Source organism: Pterocles gutturalis, unplaced genomic scaffold (assembly GCF_000699245.1).
Source record: "Pterocles gutturalis isolate BGI_N339 unplaced genomic scaffold, ASM69924v1 scaffold20479, whole genome shotgun sequence".
NCBI lineage: Eukaryota > Metazoa > Chordata > Aves > Pterocliformes > Pteroclidae > Pterocles > Pterocles gutturalis.
The window spans coordinates 35774-55590 of record NW_010136224.1 but is presented as its reverse complement, the minus strand read 5'-3'; the positions used below and the strand labels follow the sequence as shown (position 1 = coordinate 55590).

General features: G+C 36.4%; 1 protein-coding gene across 1 annotated transcript in view; it reads right to left on the bottom strand.

Moving 5' to 3' along the window:
- Positions 1-323: 323 nt before the first annotated feature.
- Positions 324-19817, bottom strand: part of LOC104468189 (calcium/calmodulin-dependent 3',5'-cyclic nucleotide phosphodiesterase 1A-like) — a gene marked incomplete at its 3' end in the record, with an annotated part of 42644 nt that continues 23150 nt past the window's right edge. Inside the window, exons 7-13 of the mRNA XM_010082238.1 lie at positions 17345-17445; positions 14679-14804; positions 8595-8696; positions 8361-8481; positions 4262-4343; positions 2627-2747; positions 324-508 (exon numbers count right to left, since the gene is read on the bottom strand). Coding sequence (XP_010080540.1) covers positions 324-508; positions 2627-2747; positions 4262-4343; positions 8361-8481; positions 8595-8696; positions 14679-14804; positions 17345-17445 — 838 coding nt within the window. The remainder of the gene's footprint in view (positions 509-2626; positions 2748-4261; positions 4344-8360; positions 8482-8594; positions 8697-14678; positions 14805-17344; positions 17446-19817) is intronic.

Genomic DNA, 19817 nt, shown 5'->3' with positions numbered 1-19817 from the left:
TTCCTCAGTTTAGCCACGAGGATGCTGTTATGATTAAATGTGCAAGAATGAACATTTCTAAACCAGACGTCTAAAGATAAGCTGAGCGGCACAGAGTCTTATTGTACAGGCTGTAAAATCTCCTGTCATCCCCTGACCACCTACCTATCTTCATACCTCCTGGGAGAGCAAATCAGGACCATCTAAACAAACATTAAGACATAAAATACATGAATACAAGGCAACTACATATTTTTATAAGCCGAAGGAAATTACAAAAAAATCAAAGCAGGGGAGACTTTAGGGAGTAACCCATGAAAACATTCCACCTTAGTTTACCATACCTTCTACTGCTAATTCTTTCCATCTTTCTTTGTTTGCTTGAATGATCTTCATCAAGTTGTCCTTAAAGCTCCTTAGGTCTACAGTTGCTAGAGAATTTTCTGTGTGACTCCCTCCATCACTTGTACTTCTAAAACCAGGTCGTCTTTGTGCTTCAGCATTGCTTACTGCTCCCAAACTATTTTGACTGCAGAAGGGAAAAAATTCTAAATTATGAATGCAGCCAGGCAATTTTAATAATGCACAAATAGTTAATTTGAATCAAATTCCTTAGGACCTACATGCAATCATCAACTCGCGCCTAAGATACAAGACATTTCTTCAACTGTAACCTGGGACCGATTCTTACCGACCCTTTTCCAGGGAATTCTTGAAAAAAAAAGTGACAGCTGAAAATACATTACTTCTAAGTTGGTTCTTGAAAGAAGGTTTATGAAGCTATCTTGAAGTAGCTTCTTAGCTGTGTTTATGAATGGTATCTTTGGGGCTCACAGAAAAGATATCTGATTGTTATTTGTTGACCCATTTAAAAAAAGCAAGACACGAAAGTCAGGTAAGTAAGTCTAGCTTCGGATGAAAATTCTTCTCAAGGTACATGCCTTCAAGTTTTAGGTTTTAGTCAAAGCAGGTTTTAGCATAGTGGTTTCAAATCCACTTTATGAGCTACTGCAGCTACCTTAAATGTCAGATAAGGTAGAATTCAAATTGATTATTCGTATGTGAATATCCAGATACACGTAAAGGTGGGGAAAAAAGAACGAACTCTCTTTTTTCTTAGGATTAAAAAGTCAAACCTATTTCTGGCCTTCTTCAGGTAATCATGTCATACTAGGTTTTGTTTACTCAATTATGCTGCATAATTTAACTCAATGGTACCACAGACAGATGTTAATGTGCATACAAATTGTTTTCCATTAATCAGAAAACACAGTTGCAGTGAACTTATCTGTGAGAACTGCACAAGAAGAGTTAACTGTAATTTCTGTGTGCTCCAGAGATCTTGAATGGGACAGAATGGAAAGAATAGGCTATAATTCTCATGTTTTCCAGGCACCACAGTAAACGTCACACCATATACTCGTGGCATCCACCCAGTAGTGCTTGCACAACTATGCTGGCTCAGACGTTTCTGTATCATGCTATAGGCTCTCTACTTGCTTTGTAAGAGTAGCTCCTGATTCCATACTACGCTAAAATCCCTTTATCCTCCACCCCACACAAGGAAGCTTTGCTGTATCATAAGCCTCTGTCCATCTACTGCTCAGTCATGAACATCAACCAAAAATGAAGCCTGGAGGTACTAATCATTTGCACCTGCTAATCAATCATTTGTGAGGAACTGAGTAGGTAAACAAATTCATTATCCACAATGCCTTAGTTTAGCACTGTTCCTCAAAATACTAAGAACACTGTCATAAATATCTACTTGTAGTAACTTCTAGCAACCAAAATACATTTCAACTCATGATCAGACAAGAACTAGGTTAATCATTTTGCTATTAAAATCTAACTAATGCACAGCAAATGAAAAATTGCCCTGCAGAGTTATCGTATTAGTAGCCTCAGTGAAAGCTCAAATTACCATTTTAAAATGAAAAAAAATATGGTAGCAGAGGCAATATTTGTAAAACTAACATCTGACTATTGAACAATGCTTTCAGTGTGGAGTCACTCAGATAATATTGTCTGTCATATCTAGTTTTTTTTTTTTTATACAACTTCTATCATGGTGCAAAAATCAAGAACTTGATGGGCAACCCCCCCCCCCATCTCACTTATACTGTATTGGGATCAATTTTGTCTCAAGAGTATATATCAAAGAATACTAATATGGGAAAGTGAAGAAGGAAAGCGACCTACAGCATAATAAAAAGCCAGAAAAAAACCTGAAACCATCATCATCAACTCCTTTTCCAATTGTCTCTCAGAAATGAAAAAATTACTTTGTATTGTCAAAGTTATACTGAAAATGGTTCAAGGTAAGACAACTAGGAACTTCAATAATCTATTGCAAAGAATATAGTCAAAGGAAAGACATTGTTATTAGATATGCTGTAGAAAATCAAGTTTATATTTTATACATGTGCATTCTGACCATTATTGTGTTCTTGCCTTTTTATACGCACAATCATCCACAGTCAATGGGGTAACAGCATATTGCAAATGCAACATAGCACCACAAGGTGGCAATACTGTACAGCTATTTATGTTACTTTCCCAACTGTTCAAATAATTGCGATAATTCTGGGAATGACATTACTATGTTAGTTTATGTTAGTTCAATAACTAAGCAGTGTCTTCATACCTGGGTGTCCCAAATCCAGGACTTTCAGATTTTGATGCTTCCTCTATAAGAGGCATAACAATTTTCTCCATTGAATCCGTAAGAAGAGAAAATGTTGGTTCTACTATGAAATCAATAAAACCTAAAGAAGAAAAAGAGAAAAATTCAGATTTTACATTTCCACATCTCTAAAATCTAAAAATAAATAATTGGTATCAGGCTGATTTTCTGACTGTAGTTCTGATCCAATACACTAGATACCACTAGTAAAATCTTGAAGAAAAAAGCACAAATAAAAACAAAAACACCTGAAGCTGTATAGATATAACAAGATATTAATAATTACAGCTTTTCATTCCTTTTTCTTGCAAATTTTATGCACTGCAGAACACACCTATAATTTCAAATCAATATTATTTATTGAATAGAAGGGAAGCTACTGTTGAGACAGGGGGCTAGAAGTCATACTCTCTCTTTTACCATTTGGAGCTTCTTGCCAAGGAGTTAATATTTCAAACTGCTGTTTATTATTCTGTGGAGGTAAAGTGTGTAGGAGTGTTCTGTCAAATCAGAGAAGAGAATAAGTAATATCCTTAGGAGACAGCATTCATCCCACAGTTCTGAGATGTCAGCTCTGAACAATGTCTTTTACATTTTAAAGTGCTCATCAAGGTATGGAATGACACAGTGAAAGAATGAAGCATTATTCTCTGCTGAGCACTTAACAGAAAAAAAATGCTAAAACATGAGCTAGCAATGGATTTCCAGATGTCTTCACACTCTAACCATGCAACACAGCATAAAGGTGAGTAACAGTGCTTCAGCCTAGGATCCAGCTTCCCTCTTGCAGTAGGTATGATGCTCAGGCATGTTGCCTTTCAAGTCCCAGTGAAATGGAATAAAGGACATTTTGAGTGATGAGATCAGACAGGATGACATGCTTCAATTCAAGGATAAGACACTGTCACCTACAGAATCTCTCCCTGGGTACTGTGTTCACTCACATAAAAGGTACAGCTGTTGGTAGGACATACTGCTTTACTCAGTATGCTTCTAGGGTATGTCCTTGCAGCTAGCCCCAGTGATCTTCACCAATTTTTATTTCCTTATTATTGCTGATGGAAATGGGGATACAGAGAGCCAAGACCCACATTTCTGAAAATGGGAAGCCGAAGTTTGGCCACTGTTGACCAAAATGCAATTAGGATTGACAGGAACAGAATACCTGTGACCGTCTTAACTGCAGTCCAAAGATGTCACATATGAATTAGCTTTAAGTTGAAATGCATCTACAAAATGGTACCAGGCTTCAGATTGTGACAGAGACAGAGCTATGAGTTCTTGAGCAAGAGTCAATCTGTCTGAGGACATGTTCTACCAAACTCTAAAGTGTGTACAGTAAAAGTTCGTCTCATGTCCAGTATTTTAGTTAATCCCTCTCCTATCCCTCTTTGGCATCACGTATGCTGAAATTACTTCACGTTCTTTTGAGACCAGCATATTTCTGCTGTAAGAGCATAATGGTTTGGTGAACAGAAAGGTGCAAAGAAATACCTTCTATATGATGGCATTTGCAACATTCAAAATGGGTATGAGAAATGTCCACATGATTTCACATGCTCCTTCACACACAAGAACAACACAACTTGTCATTACCTATTTGGGACTGAGCTACCAAAGTAGACTTGCGGTCACAGAGTGGGGAAAACTGAAGACCTAAAGCAGCCTCCTTGTCTCCCTGCAAACAACAATGTTTAATATTACAAGCGCATATTTGTTTTTTAAAGGAATCTGAATGTTTTTAGTGTTTATTCAACAGATCACTTTGTTCACATATATTCCTAAATAAAAACATGCCACAGGCAAAAAAACCCTCATTATTTATCTTTAAATTTTCAGGAAAAGTAAAGGTCAAGTTTCTAACTTACATTTGACAGCTTTTATATAAAGGAATTTATTGCAAGCAAGATGTCTTCAAGAGCAATGCATTTGCCAATGAGATTTAACATATATGAAGTCCTTCAATATTCACAGTTTAGTCCCGCTGATCCCAGATGTGATGGAATTGGAGATGTTTAGACATTTCTGCAATAGTATGCCAAACGCTAACGATTTCCTTCTGTTACATTGGTTTACCCAACATGTAAAATTTTTTCAATGGATTTACACATGTCAAGGGCATGATCTGACTTGAACTCATTCTCACTAGCAGGCATGTTTCTTTGCTGCTGAAACTATAAAAGAACACAAGCTCAATTTCATTACAAAGAAGATTTGTACCACGTAGTTCTGAAAATATTTCAACACCTAATACACTAAAAGAGGTTTTTTGTCATAGCAGACAGGGGGTGTTATCTCCATTTTCAGCATGCTGGACCAACTGACTTGCAAAAGCTCAAAAACAAAGTCTAGTGGTGCAGAAAAACCTGAAGACACATCTTTCAAAGGAGGCTATAATTTGTGTTGCTGGACGAATCTGGCCCCCAGAGGCAATGACATCATAGATATAGGAAAACTTAGTCTTTCAAGGAAAATGACTCTACATATTAGATAGCGATGGAGAGTGCTGTTTCATGATCATTCAGTGGGGAGTAGCACATGAACATACAATTTTCCCAAGGATCTCATCAGAAGCTGACAGATGAAGGGGGCAGTACCAGCTTCCTTACTCTTTTTATCACGTATTGAACTAGATTTGAGAAATGTTTAGAACGATAATACCAATAAAACCACTTCAGCCACAGGAACAGATGTAGCTCACAGATTGTGTTTCATGTGGAAGTGCAGAGTTTTATCACTATGGCCTTTAAATTTTACACCCAAGTGTTCAGAATTTGACTTCAGAGTGTAGAAGGACACACGAAAACTTACTGCTAGAAGCAGTGCTAGCGGCATCTCCACGTAAATGGAGAGACTGTGATTGTGATATAATATAAACTGGGGTAGTTTTAACAATTTCAGACATTGTTGAATACAGGATTTCTAAAACAATATAAATTTAATAATCTTCCCTTAAATAGGTATTAAAAAAGAAAATTCCACACTAACAAATAATCAGTTTGAATTTTTTTTGCTTTCAAGTACCTCTTTACCCCAATTATTAATTACTTTGCAATTAATATAATACGTAATTAATACTTAAATGTCATATAAGTCAAAGTCTATTGTAAATTGTAATAATGGACACAGCTGATATCATCATAAACCAGTGCTGACATTTAAATTGATCATTAGAATTTAATTATATTTGAAATTAAGATCAAAACAGTAAAACAGTAAAAAAAAATATTTGCCCAGGTGCTGAACTCACCAGACAAATTCTCTTTTTGGGCTTTTGGATCTATTCAGGCTGAAAGCAGAACGCTATAGGAGCTGTGATACTTCTCTGAGTGACTTGAGCTATGTATTTCTTTATTTTAAACGTTTTGAGTTGGGTGGGTGTATTTGTATTTTAACCAAGTAGCTCAGATTTTCCTTGCATTGTAACACACTTTCTGTAGTTACTGCTTTCAAAATTAAAGCATTGTTTGGTTTTTTCCCTGAAGTTAACATTGGCACATATTTTTAATCATTAGCCACAGTCAGCAAAGTTTTTTGTCTAAGTGAGTGTTCATTTTTTGCTGGTGCTCGCTACTTTGAAGGCTGCCTGTTAAAGCACTGGTTTTGCATCGGTAGTTTCAGACTGCTGGTTTTTAAAGAAAAGAAGAGGTGAAATTAGTGGGGTTTGCGTACATTTCGACTACTTCATCTTGTCTGACACAGACTTGTAAATCCCAGAGACTTCCACCACACACGCTCCAATCAACAGACCAGAAGATGCACAACCAAGCCAGCGCATCTAGGAAGAAGAAGACCTACTATGTCTGCACTGCTCAGTGCATTTATACATGTACAGTCACTTAATCACACTTTACATGTGTTGGAACTACTCCACACATACTGTTCTTAATAGTAAGTGTAAAGAGAGATTCAGCTCCTTGCATACTCTGCTACAGCTTGGAAGACTTTCACATTTTATACTGCTGACTTGCAGACATACACACATGGTGATTTGATTCTGTTGTTAAATGCCTTCTTAAGCCTTTCAGCAGCTTATTTGGGATCCAGTTACTTCTTCTAATGAAAGGATAAAGGAATAACAAAAACATTAGCTGATCCTATGCACTCAACAACCAGTGTGGTACTTTTTATTGCTAGTGCTACATCCACTTGACTGGACACATTGCTTCACTGTCCCATGGGCTCTGGCTAGTCTGTCTCTCTGTGTCTAAAATGTTTTTCCAGTTGGTCATTTCTGACCTTTCCAAGTAATATATATCTGGGGTAATCTGCTCCTCCTTTTTCCTCTCAAGTTCAAAATCCTCATCATTTCCATTTACAGAAGCAGACACAAACTCATGACTCTACTCAGTATTTCCACAAAACTCAGTCCATTCATTATTTAGGTTAAGGCACCAGCTCTGCAATCTGTCTCCCCAGTGCAAAGCCCAGAGTCAAGGATGTCCTGATGCTCCCTGACATGAATTTGTATAAAGAACCTCTAGGAACTGAGCAAGAATCTTCTAGGGCAGATGGGCCTAAGAACCTCATGGTTTAACAGACTGAATTTTTTATTCTCTGATCCCTTTTTCCAGTGTGATCCATCTGATTTGAAAATGTCAGCATATAGCAAAATAATTACAATCAAGCCCAGCAAGACATACACTCTTCTGTTTTCTCTATTAACCATTTTAAAAACTTTTGTATAACTGTAGAAATTGTGTAATACGTAAACTGGATTTTGGTTAAAAATTGTACTTCAGTAACTGTTATGTTAAAAATGTGCATGGTCAGAAAAATTAATTACAGGGAGAGTACTCCCCCTTTGGAGAAATGGGTTTTTTACCTGCTAAGGTGAGCAAAAAAATGGCAGCAGTGACACCAACACCCACTGGCTTTCTTTTTTAATTCAGTATCTCACAGAAATGAAAAGACTTTCACAAATGGTTGTCTTCATTTTTGTTTTAGAATATATGGCCACAGTGCTAACATTACTGTCTCACCCCTGGCTTTGGACCAGGCCGTTATGAAAGCAAAACATTCAGATCTATGTGGCATATGCATGGCAAGTACCAGCAAGGAAAAGAAACAGGATGGTTTTCCGAAATGTGAACTTTTTGCCTTCTTTGTTGAACACGAATTCTTCCTGTTTTCAAGTCTCTCATCTTACTCTCCTGGTGCTTCTTTTTAACTCAAAGCATATATAAATCTCTGTCTACAGAATGAAAGCAGCTTGACAAGTTATATTATAATTGAAAGAAAAAAAAATGCTACAACACTCAGAATTCTGGTATCAGCTGAAATAGATATGGAGCTACAACAATTCCATCTTATTCACGCACATAACAGTTGAATTAACGTCAGTGGTATGTACAAAGATACTACTTACAGTAGTCAGTACATACTATAAATCTCTGTCTACAGAATGAAAGCAGCTTGACAAGTTATATTATAATTGAAAGAAAAAAAAATGCTACAACACTCAGAATTCTGGTATCAGCTGAAATAGATATGGAGCTACAACAATTCCATCTTATTCATGCACATAACAGTTGAATTAATGTCAGTGGTATGTACAAAGAGTAAGGAATACATACTACTGACTATGTTTGCCAACCACAACCAACAGCATCCTTATTGGTAGACTTATGAAAAGATTTAATTGTGTAACTATTGCTTCTTGAACTAGATTTATTAAAAGATTTTAAAATGGCACCTGTCGAAAAAATTCTTCCATCAGGGCCATGGTCCACCGGTAGTGCAGTTCCCAGGATTTTGCTGGATGGCTTATGTCTGCTGCATGTAGAATCAAAGACATGGCTTTGGCTTTGTCTACCCTGTCAATTCAAGGACATGCTCCAATTACCTCAAAACAAAAGCAACTATTTAAATAATTTTATTTTACGTGAGCTCATTCAAAGACTAATGAACAGAATGGAAAATAACCTACCCTTCTGTCTGCTGTAGAGTACGCCTCATCGTTTGAATTTGTTGAACATGACACGACATATCTGTAGACAAGACCATCTCAATGACCAAGCTACGCAACTCCCTAAGAATAATTAAAAGCAAAATTACTAATTACAATTCATTTATTCTATGTATGGTACATTTGTTTAAGCAGTACTTGTTAATTTATAACTTTGTAAACAACATCACGAGGTTTATTACGTTTTAAAAAGCATTTAAATAAATTATTAACAACTTCAACATTGTATCCTAAAGGGATTCTGTGTAAGCAATTTACTTCAGAAAATGCACTCTGCAATCATTGTTTCAGAGTCACCTGGTTTTGTAATTCCTCTTTTCTAGTGTATAAACTAAAATTACATGCAGTTCTGTCACCCATTCTAAGTCTTTCCTTATTTTTCCAGAAGTAGAGTATTCAAAAAAACAGTTGGTGTCTGGGCTTACCACCACAGTAGAGGATATATTTGTGTCTTTTATTACTGCCCTCATATTAGTGCAGAGCAAGCATAACTCTAACCCTAGGTAGAAGGCTGAGGAAACACTCAGAAGAGCAAGAGGTATTATATCTGAAACACTATCAACGTTATAGCAATATATGAACATTATGACAAACTACCCCCATCTCCAAAATACCTTAATGCCTATTTCATGAGTCAGAACAAGTTTGGGGTTTATAATTTATCTATATCTTGATATTATGGTCAGAGATGGTGGCTTGTTTATCAGTTTTCTATTAAATGAATATGAAAATAGTAAAACATGAAGCATGTAAGAAAGTATGAATTCTGATTGTATATGAAAGTACATTAATTTTGTCAACAATAATTACTGATTTGGAAAAATCTGTTTCCTTGAGGCAGAAGGACTGTATATAGACCATGTAGGAGTCTGCTGGTTCTTTATTTACACGCTTTTTAAATGTCCTTGGAGGGTTTGTGTGCAAATCTTGCTTATATGTACAGTGGAGACAACTCACCACATCAAATCTTTAATTACGTAGCATATATCTTAATGAGCACACCCCCCACCTTAAGGATGTCCAAGTATCAACTACAACAGTAGAATCTTAGTCATTCTCGCTGATAGTTCAGATTGTATTCATATCTTTGATTTAATTAACAATGCAGCTTTTTCAAAGGACTACGTTTTAAAGAGGTAAATTGCAGTTTTCTTTAGGGCTCTTAGAATAGATTGTTATACAAACTATCAAGACTGCTTTTGACCCAAATTAATTGCCTATTTAAGCTGATACTACTCATTGATTTTTATGTATTTATTCCTGATTTGTTTCGATGTAACTGGATAAAGACTCAATCCTTTCACTTCTCCTCAATAATATGCAGCCATAGCAATTTTTGTTTAGAAAATGCCTTACATTATCTGACCTCATAATAAGATACTAATTAATTTGCATCCTAACTGTTCCTCCTCCACATTGCTTTGAAACTGTACCCTTCAAACACAGCCAAACACAGAAGAAACCCCAAAACAACACACCAAAAAAATCCCCATCACAGCTAACACTGCACGAAAACTGAGGGCTCTGCATTGTTAAACTCTGTTGTTCGTACAACTGAAATAATTATCACTTCCCGTTTCTATGGGAGATTTTCCTAGGTACTTTCCATGGCTGAACTTTTAAGAGTAACGAGAAATAAGCTCAACCCTTCTACACATGACACACAGAGAAGCAAAATGCTGCTCTTACCTCCACCACCTGAGTAAGGATCAAACAATGAAGAACTTTCCTCCTCATACGCTTGTGAAGATTTCAGGCCACTAAAAAGCTGCTAACAGCAAAGGAGAGGCTCTCCACCTACAGTCTGCAGTTGTTTCTTGCCTGCACCCCCATCCATCATCAACAGAGGGATGGAAAATTGAGAACTGACAGGAAAATGTTAAATAAAGCTCTACTAGAGCTATGAATGCTCAGTCTGCTACCATTTGCATAGAAGATTACTCTTGGACTTAAACCATTTCCAAACTGTTTCCCAGGGAAAAAAGACCATCTCAACTTCCATGTTGAAGGAGACCTCAGCTGGTCTCATAGGTAACTCCTGGACAGAAATCTCTGCCCACTTCATTAAGCAGTCCACAGCTAGGGGCATCAGGATAATACAGTTAGCATTGCTCATGCTACCATGGCAAAAAGATTACACAGGTGTTGTCATCTTTAGTTCTGTGACAGGAAGTGGTAACAGTATTCACGTACAGTGCATAGCAGTTTTTTTGGGCCTACAATTGGAAGATTACTGGTTTTGAATATGCAACCTCCATTCTTCTTAAATAAACTGTCATGTGTTATGCTGTCATCCTTTCTTAACCCTCCTATATCCCTATGTCCTATGGATAGGACACCGTAAAAAAACAGATGCAAGATGATGTGAAAAAATTACACAAATAACGCTGTAATAAATAAGAGACAAGGAGTGGCACATGGATTTCTTGGAAAGTAGTTAACCAATAAACAGAAACCAGCTTTACCTGGATTTGTCCATGACAAAGACACTTTGTCAGCTGGAAACTAAAGAAAAAATGCAGGAACAGGCTAAGATGAGCAAAAGCAAGCTGGGAACTGAAAACTGAAGGTTCATCTTGCAAATTATAGCAATCCTCCTTTCCTCAGACAGAAGACTCCCAAGGGAATTTGTGAAAAAAAGGTTGTTAATTATGCATTGTATATAATGCATATTGTTTTGTCATTCTTTTTTATATAATCAGGGAACACATTATCGTAAGCCTTGTGACTGGAATGGTTTGAGACATTAATACTGCCTGACTACCTACAAGTGTTGATGCAACACATGGGGTGCTGGAACTCTAGAAGCCTGGTGAATCAAAGGAGAAAGGAGGACAAAAAGGGATCACTCTTTAGTCATTTAGGGGCACCAAGTGAGAGAAACAAGACAATACGAAAGACTGGAATATATTTTCAGAGTTGAGAAAAGAGTGAGAAATGACTATGAATGTCACATGTGTTATCCACAAAGGACATCCTCATCAGAATGCTGGCAGTGTTTCCCTGCTTAGCCCCAAACCCCGTGTTTTAAATTTAATTGAAGCTGACAGTTTATTAGTGCATTTATCTTAACATTAACATGTAGAAAAGAAAATGTAATATGATAAAGTCATTCTCAGTCATTTTGCTTCATCTTGCTGAAAAAATTAGCAGAACCACAGTTTAAATAGGCAGCAGTGTTAAATTTTTTTTAAAAAGAAATCACTGCAACTCAAGAAAACAGATCTGACAGTAGTCAAGAAATTAATCAGTGCCAGGAAGTACATTAAAACATTGAACAAATTATCATTTCAATTTACTGCCAATTTGATTCAGTGCAAACTTCAAAACTGCTGGTCTAACAGCATGAATTTCAGTATAGATCCAAGATGTTCACTCTAGTAATAATTGGAAAATTGAAGAGCTTCTTTTAAGTGGCTAGCAGATCTGTCATTGCACCAATGAATAACTGTACCTGAAAACAGGGAAATGGGAATTTTTTTTTATATTAGAAACAAATACCAGGAAACCATAATTTCCATGACTGACCCTCTAAATTAAAGTATCAGACTTCAATGGGTTGTGCAGGTTCTGAGACTGGCACTTTGGAATTTACTTATTTGTTTGAAAGTACAGACTGTAATTGCCTAGCTAAGTGACAAACCATGGAACTGAGTGTCCCAGTTTAGTTGTTTGAGCTTAGTCAGTTCATACATCTCTTCTAAATTGTACTGAATAGTCCCAACATGAGACCATAAATTCTACTTTCTCTGGTTGCCAAATCCTACCAACTTCAAAAAGGCTGCATGTAATAGTGGACTGGATCTGTGCAGCCACTCTAGACAAACAAAATTTGCAAAACTAAAATAAGATCCTCCAGGAAATCCTAATTGGGTTGCAGTGAGAGGAGACTGAAAAGCAAGTGCAAACACACCTACTGTGTGTTGATCAACTTCCAAAGGAATGTGGTATTTTATCACAAGTTCAAAAACCATGGAGAAATGAAATGTAATAGAAGTTAGAGTAAAGGGTCCATAACTGGACTGGAGAAAGAACTGTGGGAAGACCAGACTGAGCAATCTGTACAGAGAAGTGTGCTTCAGAAATGTGAAGAGAGTCTATCACATTCCTCCCTTTATTCTGTCGCAGTCAGCCAGAGCAATATGTATAAACATCACACACCTGGAAACTATAGGCTCCTCTTTCCACTAGGAAATATTTTCTTTCACAGGCGTTTCCGTCCTATCGCTCTTTTCCCCAGTGACATAACAAAATGTCTGGGATGCACTGTACTAGCTGGCAGACAGATTTCTGTCAGCTGGAGAAACTGCATGTTGCTGCAGGAATTCCAAACTTCACTCATTTATGGTAGCCTCCAGTGATGAGGGAGCCAGGACTGGGGAAGCACATAAATGTCTTTAAGATTTCCTTGATCCAGTCCTGAACTGAAATTCAACTGAATAAGATCTGTCCCTTTCTACCTGGAAGCATTCTCTGTCAGGACACAACATGAAACAACACTTCAAAAAAACATACTAAAGGCAACAAGTCTGAAGACTTGAAAATCATTACATCTCTACAATGATGGTTTTAAAAGACACAATACCAGCCTCTGATGGCTGTCTACTGGCACAATCACTTTCTCCATACTCAACAGCTAGGACAAGCAAAAATAGGGTCACAGTGGCCTACCAATCAGCCCCAAAACTATCAGGCCCAAAATAGTTCCAAGCAGAGAAAGGCTGACTCATGTTTGCAATGAAAATCTATGTGCATATGACAATTATTGCTGAAGTTTACAATTTACTTCCAGAAAGCTTTCTCCAGAACTAAATTTACAGCACAAACTTTGAAATAACTAAATCCAAATAATTATCTTCTGAGAATAAATCTTTTATGAGAATGAAAAAGTGCATGCTTCCTCTCTCACTTTATATTAAATAAAAATTAAAAATACTTCCATATTAAGTGTTTTGGAGTAGCTACAAAATAATGAACTGAAAACCAAAAGGGTCAGCAGACTTAGATTCAACAAACACTTTATATAGGGGTGTTCTGATCATGTAGGTAAGTAAAATCATGTAAATCTACAATGTAAAACAGTCCTTCATCTGTAAATATAGATCACACCAAAATTTGATAACATTCACATATTCCTTCATAAATGTATAGTTTTGTGAAAATAAAAATAAAGCAGACTATAGCTTTGTTATTCACGGTGGCACCATTCGCAGTGGGAGACTTTCCTGGGACCAGAACATCTCTCTCTGATTTCACAGTCCAACTATTTAAAAGCTATTTTTAGGATCTCTGAACAATAGCTATGTTTACAGAAACACACAGAAGACTCACATTTTAAGTGCTATATGTATCAATCAAAAATATACAAAGACAACATGTCCTTTTTAATAATGGAGAAAGTCTTATCTTTAACACTTATTCATTTTGGTCTTATAGGTCTTAGTATTTGTGACATATCAATTATGAACCTGATTCTTTCAGCTGGTCAAATTTTCTTCAGGAATTATACTAAAATACGAAGAAGAAGAAAAAAAATTAAAACCCCCAGAGATTCCTGTAGGGCTTCTGGGCCTTTATTATTTTTGGACTCTCCAGATAATTCATTTTTTAATGCTCAATCAAGATGTTACTATGCTGTTCTATGCTACACAGCAGAAATCCCAGGGGCAGTAGTGCTCAAGCTGGCAGCAGAGAGTGACTCTGCACTGAAGTTTTAACCCACTGGTAGACAAAGGTAACCTAGCTCAAGAGGGGTACCACTGGGGTTTTCCTGAAGAGCTATCTCACCTGAGACACTGCCCACACAGTCCAACACTGTGCCTCATAAATGCACAACCTCACTTGGAAAACTATATGGAGTCTCCCAAACAGCAGTTCTCTACACCACAGCCGCCTTCCCTAAGCTCTAAATATCCATTACTCCTTCCAGCGCCAAAGTTTCTTTCTGTAATTTGAACTCTTAAAATAGACTCCACAGGGAAGGCTTGGTGGATTTTATTATCTTTAAATACTGGAATTAAGTTTGAATGTCACGATAGGCCTTACCTCCAGTCATCTTTGGTTAAATTTGCCAGGATGTTCATCTCTTCTTCTTGCATGAGTCTATAAGCAGCACTTACGTGATGATTTTCAAGAACAGAACGATCATTGTAAAATATTGCAAGATCTGACCTAGTGTTTAAAAAAAAAGGGCAGAATTAATAATAACATCCTGATGATGGCACTGGGGAAGGTAGGACTGTGTATTCTCTATGAGAATTATTGACTGTATATATCAAACTATGTTTATTTGTTCCTATTGTATCATATACTGATAAAGTTTCCATCCCAAGTACACAAAAAAATTGTCATTATACCACTGTATATACTGGTTGTGGAAAAATCATATCCTTAAATATTTATATGATGTAACTGTGACAAAAATTTGTGAGATCTTTGAGGCTCTTGACTGTAGATATGATCGTAGAGCAACAGGAATGCTCTAATTAGGCTACTCAAGAGTACTCTTTGGCAATACAACAATTTAAAATGCAATGCATTCACTGACAGAGGAGGCTACGCACATTAGCATGGGTATTAAGAAGTTACTATGCCTGTTCTGACAGAGATATGCTTTGGCCCATGTCAGTCATAATCAGAAGGAGGTTTAAATAATAAAATATTAAAAAACTTCCATTTCATATGTTTTTAAAAGCTGCTATCTCTTATCAGAAAAACAATCAAACCTTGAGCCTCATAGCAATGGAATGGAAGAGATGCTAAGCTGAAATTTGATTGCATTCAGGTGCTTCCTAAAGCCAGACTCTTACGATAACATTAGCACCCTCAACAGTATCCTTTCCCTCTTAACTAAAGACTAACCTACAATACCAAAATTACATATAGATTTTCACAAGTTTCGATCCAGTATGGATTTATTATACTTAGCTTCAAACATTAATTCCTGGGGAATTTGTTTCCCCAAGATCTGATCTGACTGGCTAAGCAACTTCAGGTCTCCCCTCTCTGTTACACCTCTTCTGATAAAACTATTCCTGAGTATTTAAATTTGGTCAACTGAAAAATCGGTACAAGAAGAAAGGTGTGATGATTTATCAGCATAGATTACTATGACATTAATAAGTTAAATAAGTTAAATTCAACTTGTTCTGTTGAGCAAAAGTATATATTCAGTGTAACCACCCACATGTATGGTGTGGTACCAAGGAATCTGAAAAACTAAAAAAGGATTGGAAACTTTATTTAGAGGGAACAAACCATAACCTACCTAAATAATGAATATATTTACATCCATAATACTACTAAAATCATAGGAAAATCTGTGATTTGCTAATCACATATGTTTATGAAGAATCTTTAATCCACATAGCTATGTATGGCAAGTTTAAACAGTGCTAAGATTTGCTATGACTATGACATCCATTTCATCAGCTTTTCTCAGGCAAAAGAAGCCTGGAATCACAGCCCTGGGATGCCACATCAGGGCCAAGTTCCACTAGCAGGGAAGATTGAGCTCCATCATAAAACAAATACCTGCTTGCAAGTATGCCCAAGTAAAATTCAAAGGCTACCAGCTTAATTAATTTTCCATTTTTGCAACACTTCTGAGCAAAATATTAAGGACAAAAATAGAAAAGTAATATAAACTTGGAACTACAAATTGAAGTTTATTTTTAGTCAGACTATGCTGAGGGAGAAAAGAACTATGTTTTTATTTCAGCTGCAGATTTAGAATTTGTTCATTATTGAAGGGCACATTGCAGGGCACAAGTATGTTACGGATCTAATTTAAATGTAATAATTGGATACTTTATCTGTATAGGTGAATGCGAGGATACTTCTGTTTGAAGTAATAGTATTTCTAGAACAGAGCTGTTTTGGTAGAATATGCCAGTGCTTTGCTGAAATTTTTTTTCAAGGGCAGGTAAAGCGGACTCCTCAACCGAGGATACTAAAACAAAGTATAGCCTAGCGTGAGAAAAAAATAAGATGTTTTGTTTAAGTTAAGTATCAGGTGTACCATTTATCACCCAGTAATGGATTGATCACTGATTTTTCTTTGATAAGCTGAAAATACTTTAAGGGAGAGAGGTATATGCTGTTGTTCATGACCAGAGGCTAGGATGACATGCTGCACCTGCATGAGAATACAGTTAGCCTGACTTTCAAACTGGATTTTTTTCTAGATTTCTTTTTTGTAACTGCTGCAGATGCTGTCAAAACGTGCTAGGAGAGGACTCATGGTAGGTATTTCTAAAGCTGTTCTTGAAGGTTTCTCCCTCTGTACTAGGACCCTGCAAGTTTAATACACAACTTGGAACAAAATGTAGCACCTGGCGTATGTGCAGACACATTGCTGAAAGTGAAGTGGTATTTTTCTAGGGACACTGTGGAAGAAATTTTTTAGTCAAAAGTATCAAAATTTAGATGAGCAAATAGAGGGGTGAGGGGTTTTCAAGTCCATGTTCTGAATCTTTTTGAAATCTCCCTTGACATAATGATTTCAAACACTATGGAGCTAACTCCTTACTTTTCCACACTGTCCTTGTTCATTTGAGCAGTCCCATTAACTGGACAGAGGTCGAGGAAGTGATTTGTAAAATCAGGAATTGCTTGGCAGCTTCCTGGCTGTATCAGTAAGAGATATGAAACAGTTCAGACCAATGAACAGTAAACTCCAGATATGACACTTAAGAGATCACTTCACTTACCTTGTCTGAATATGAAAATTGTTTGTGGTCCCAGTATGTTCATAATCATGGACAGCAGCTGCAAAGATCATTGCTAAAATTTCCAGTTCTGTGAGCCAGTGCTGGTAAACAAAAAAAAAAAAAATCTTAGTCATATTTTCTATAATAGCCTCATTCAGATTAAACACTACAGTACTGGAAATGTTTTGCATTACCTTCAATGTAAGTAAACTTTATTCTTATTCCAGGTAACTATATATCCATAACACTTCAGTATCATACAGTAAAATAACTCTTTGCACTTATGATGATTTCTCTAACACCAAGTTAACATCCTTACAGTCAGTAGCAAAGTAAATATTGGTAGACAAATACATAAGAAGTTATTAGTACAATCACATTGTATACTTTGTAGCTGGTTTGTGTAGGAAGTATCTAAACTGCTACCCCATACACGGCACTTGCCAAATTATGGTATATTAATCTCAAAACTTCATATGAAGTTAAGGTTATAATTTGTCTTTTAGTGAACAATATATACAATTCATAATAAATTCTAGGTACAACATCAGCATTAACTATATTTTACTAGTGTACACAGCACTAAAATTACCCCCATGGGAGATTTTTCTGTTCTAAATTTTATCATACTTCGTACTAATGTAAAAAAGAGTGCATAAGGCTAGTATACAGTTACACAGAACAAAAGGTAGTACAGGTCATGTATACAAAATAGTGCAGACCCTAGAGTTTTGTGTACTTTTATACCTCTTGCGAAATGAGGCTGTTCTGAATTGCTCGATTTGTAAAATAACCTCTGTTATTTTATCTTTCAAGTTCTATTTCTTGAATGATAAATCATTTTGAGGAGAAAATCTACTCCACCTAAAAATGGGGGCAGGAAAATCATACGACAATTAACCCCCACAGTCATAGGACTGATTAAGTCAAATGCCAGTCAAGCACTTCCACACATATTTCAGATTTTTTTAGCGTAAAAGCTTCTGTACTTAAGGATCGAAGAATGATCTCATCCTTATGCACCCATATATGCACATACATGTGTACGAATGGATATAAGATGTACAGGCTGCCAGAAGTAGTATAAGCTGACAATAGTAGTATTTCTTTCAAAGAAGAAGAAAGAAAACAGTCAAGATTAATAAGTAATGCGAGAATAATGAAATAGGTCATCCAGCAACAAAATAAGACTGCTGAGGAACAACAAGTACTGGCTGTTGGTGAAGCAATATAGATTAAAAAAGGTCACAACAGAGGAATGAGAATGTACTGTAAGCAGTTCCAAAAATGGAAACGATGACCTTCACTGTATTGTGTGTCACAAGAAACCCGGCCATGACCAGTCGTGGCTTTCACCATGTTTTCAACATACCAAATGGAACAGAAACCCAGAAATTATTAGTAACTGAAGCTAAACATAAACTTTTCCTTTAAGATGCCTTTTCAAAGATCAGCTTTTTTAGTAACCAAAATAGTTGCTAGACAACGCATTTATAAGTAGAATAGCATTCCTTACAAACAATATCTACGGGCTACACAGAAACTTCATACAGTACTATATGAGAGCAAGTATTCTAGAGACTGTAGTCGTACAGTCAAAAATTCCGGTCAGTATTCAAATCAGAGAATCAGAGAACTACTTTAGCTAAAGGACTTCTGAGGAAGTAAGAGAAAGCTCTTAGAGAGACAGTTAACAAGTGTTTTTCTCAAACTGAGAGGGAAAAGCAGGTATCTGGAGGTCTGCAGGATCTCTTCTATTGGGAGATGTTTTCCAGTATCATAATTTGCTTATAAGTAAATAGATACATTTCAACTTTTCATGAGCTCTGGTTCAAACTATTTTTTTAAACAATGATGGATTTAAAAATTAGTAAGAATGGGAGTCTCACAATGCACTTACTGACAGTAAAGACATTTTTTCCTTTAGTTTGAGCAATACAGCTACGTGGGAGGAGAAAAGGGATGGTAGGAAGATGATCGATGACTCAAAAGTTCTTTACAAGATGTATTCCCTGGGACCTGGATTCTTAAATTTTTATAAAGATGAAGACTTCATAAATGCAAGCTTGAGCTGTATATTTCAGTCGTATCATCTGGGATTTAATCTCTTGGGAAGGTTAATAGATTGTGTGCCATCTGTGATATCTAACTTTCTAACACACTGATCTGAGGTGGCTGGATCTTGTTTCTTAAGATAGACAGTAACTTTTGGAAAACACAGTGATCATTTTATTTCCTTAACTGCGACTCTGAATATGTGTTATTCTTCACTTGAATCTCTCTAAAGGTTTGTTGAGAAGCATAAACTGACCAGCCAAATTTTTTGGCAAATGCTGAAATATGGCTGTTTTCCAGATGCTTATGAAAGATACAGAGTGTATGACCTCAACAACAGAAATAATGAAAAGGATTTTCTAAAACCCAGCTTTTTGAAATATTTGCTTCAGTGTGTCTTTCAGAAGTGAACAAGGAA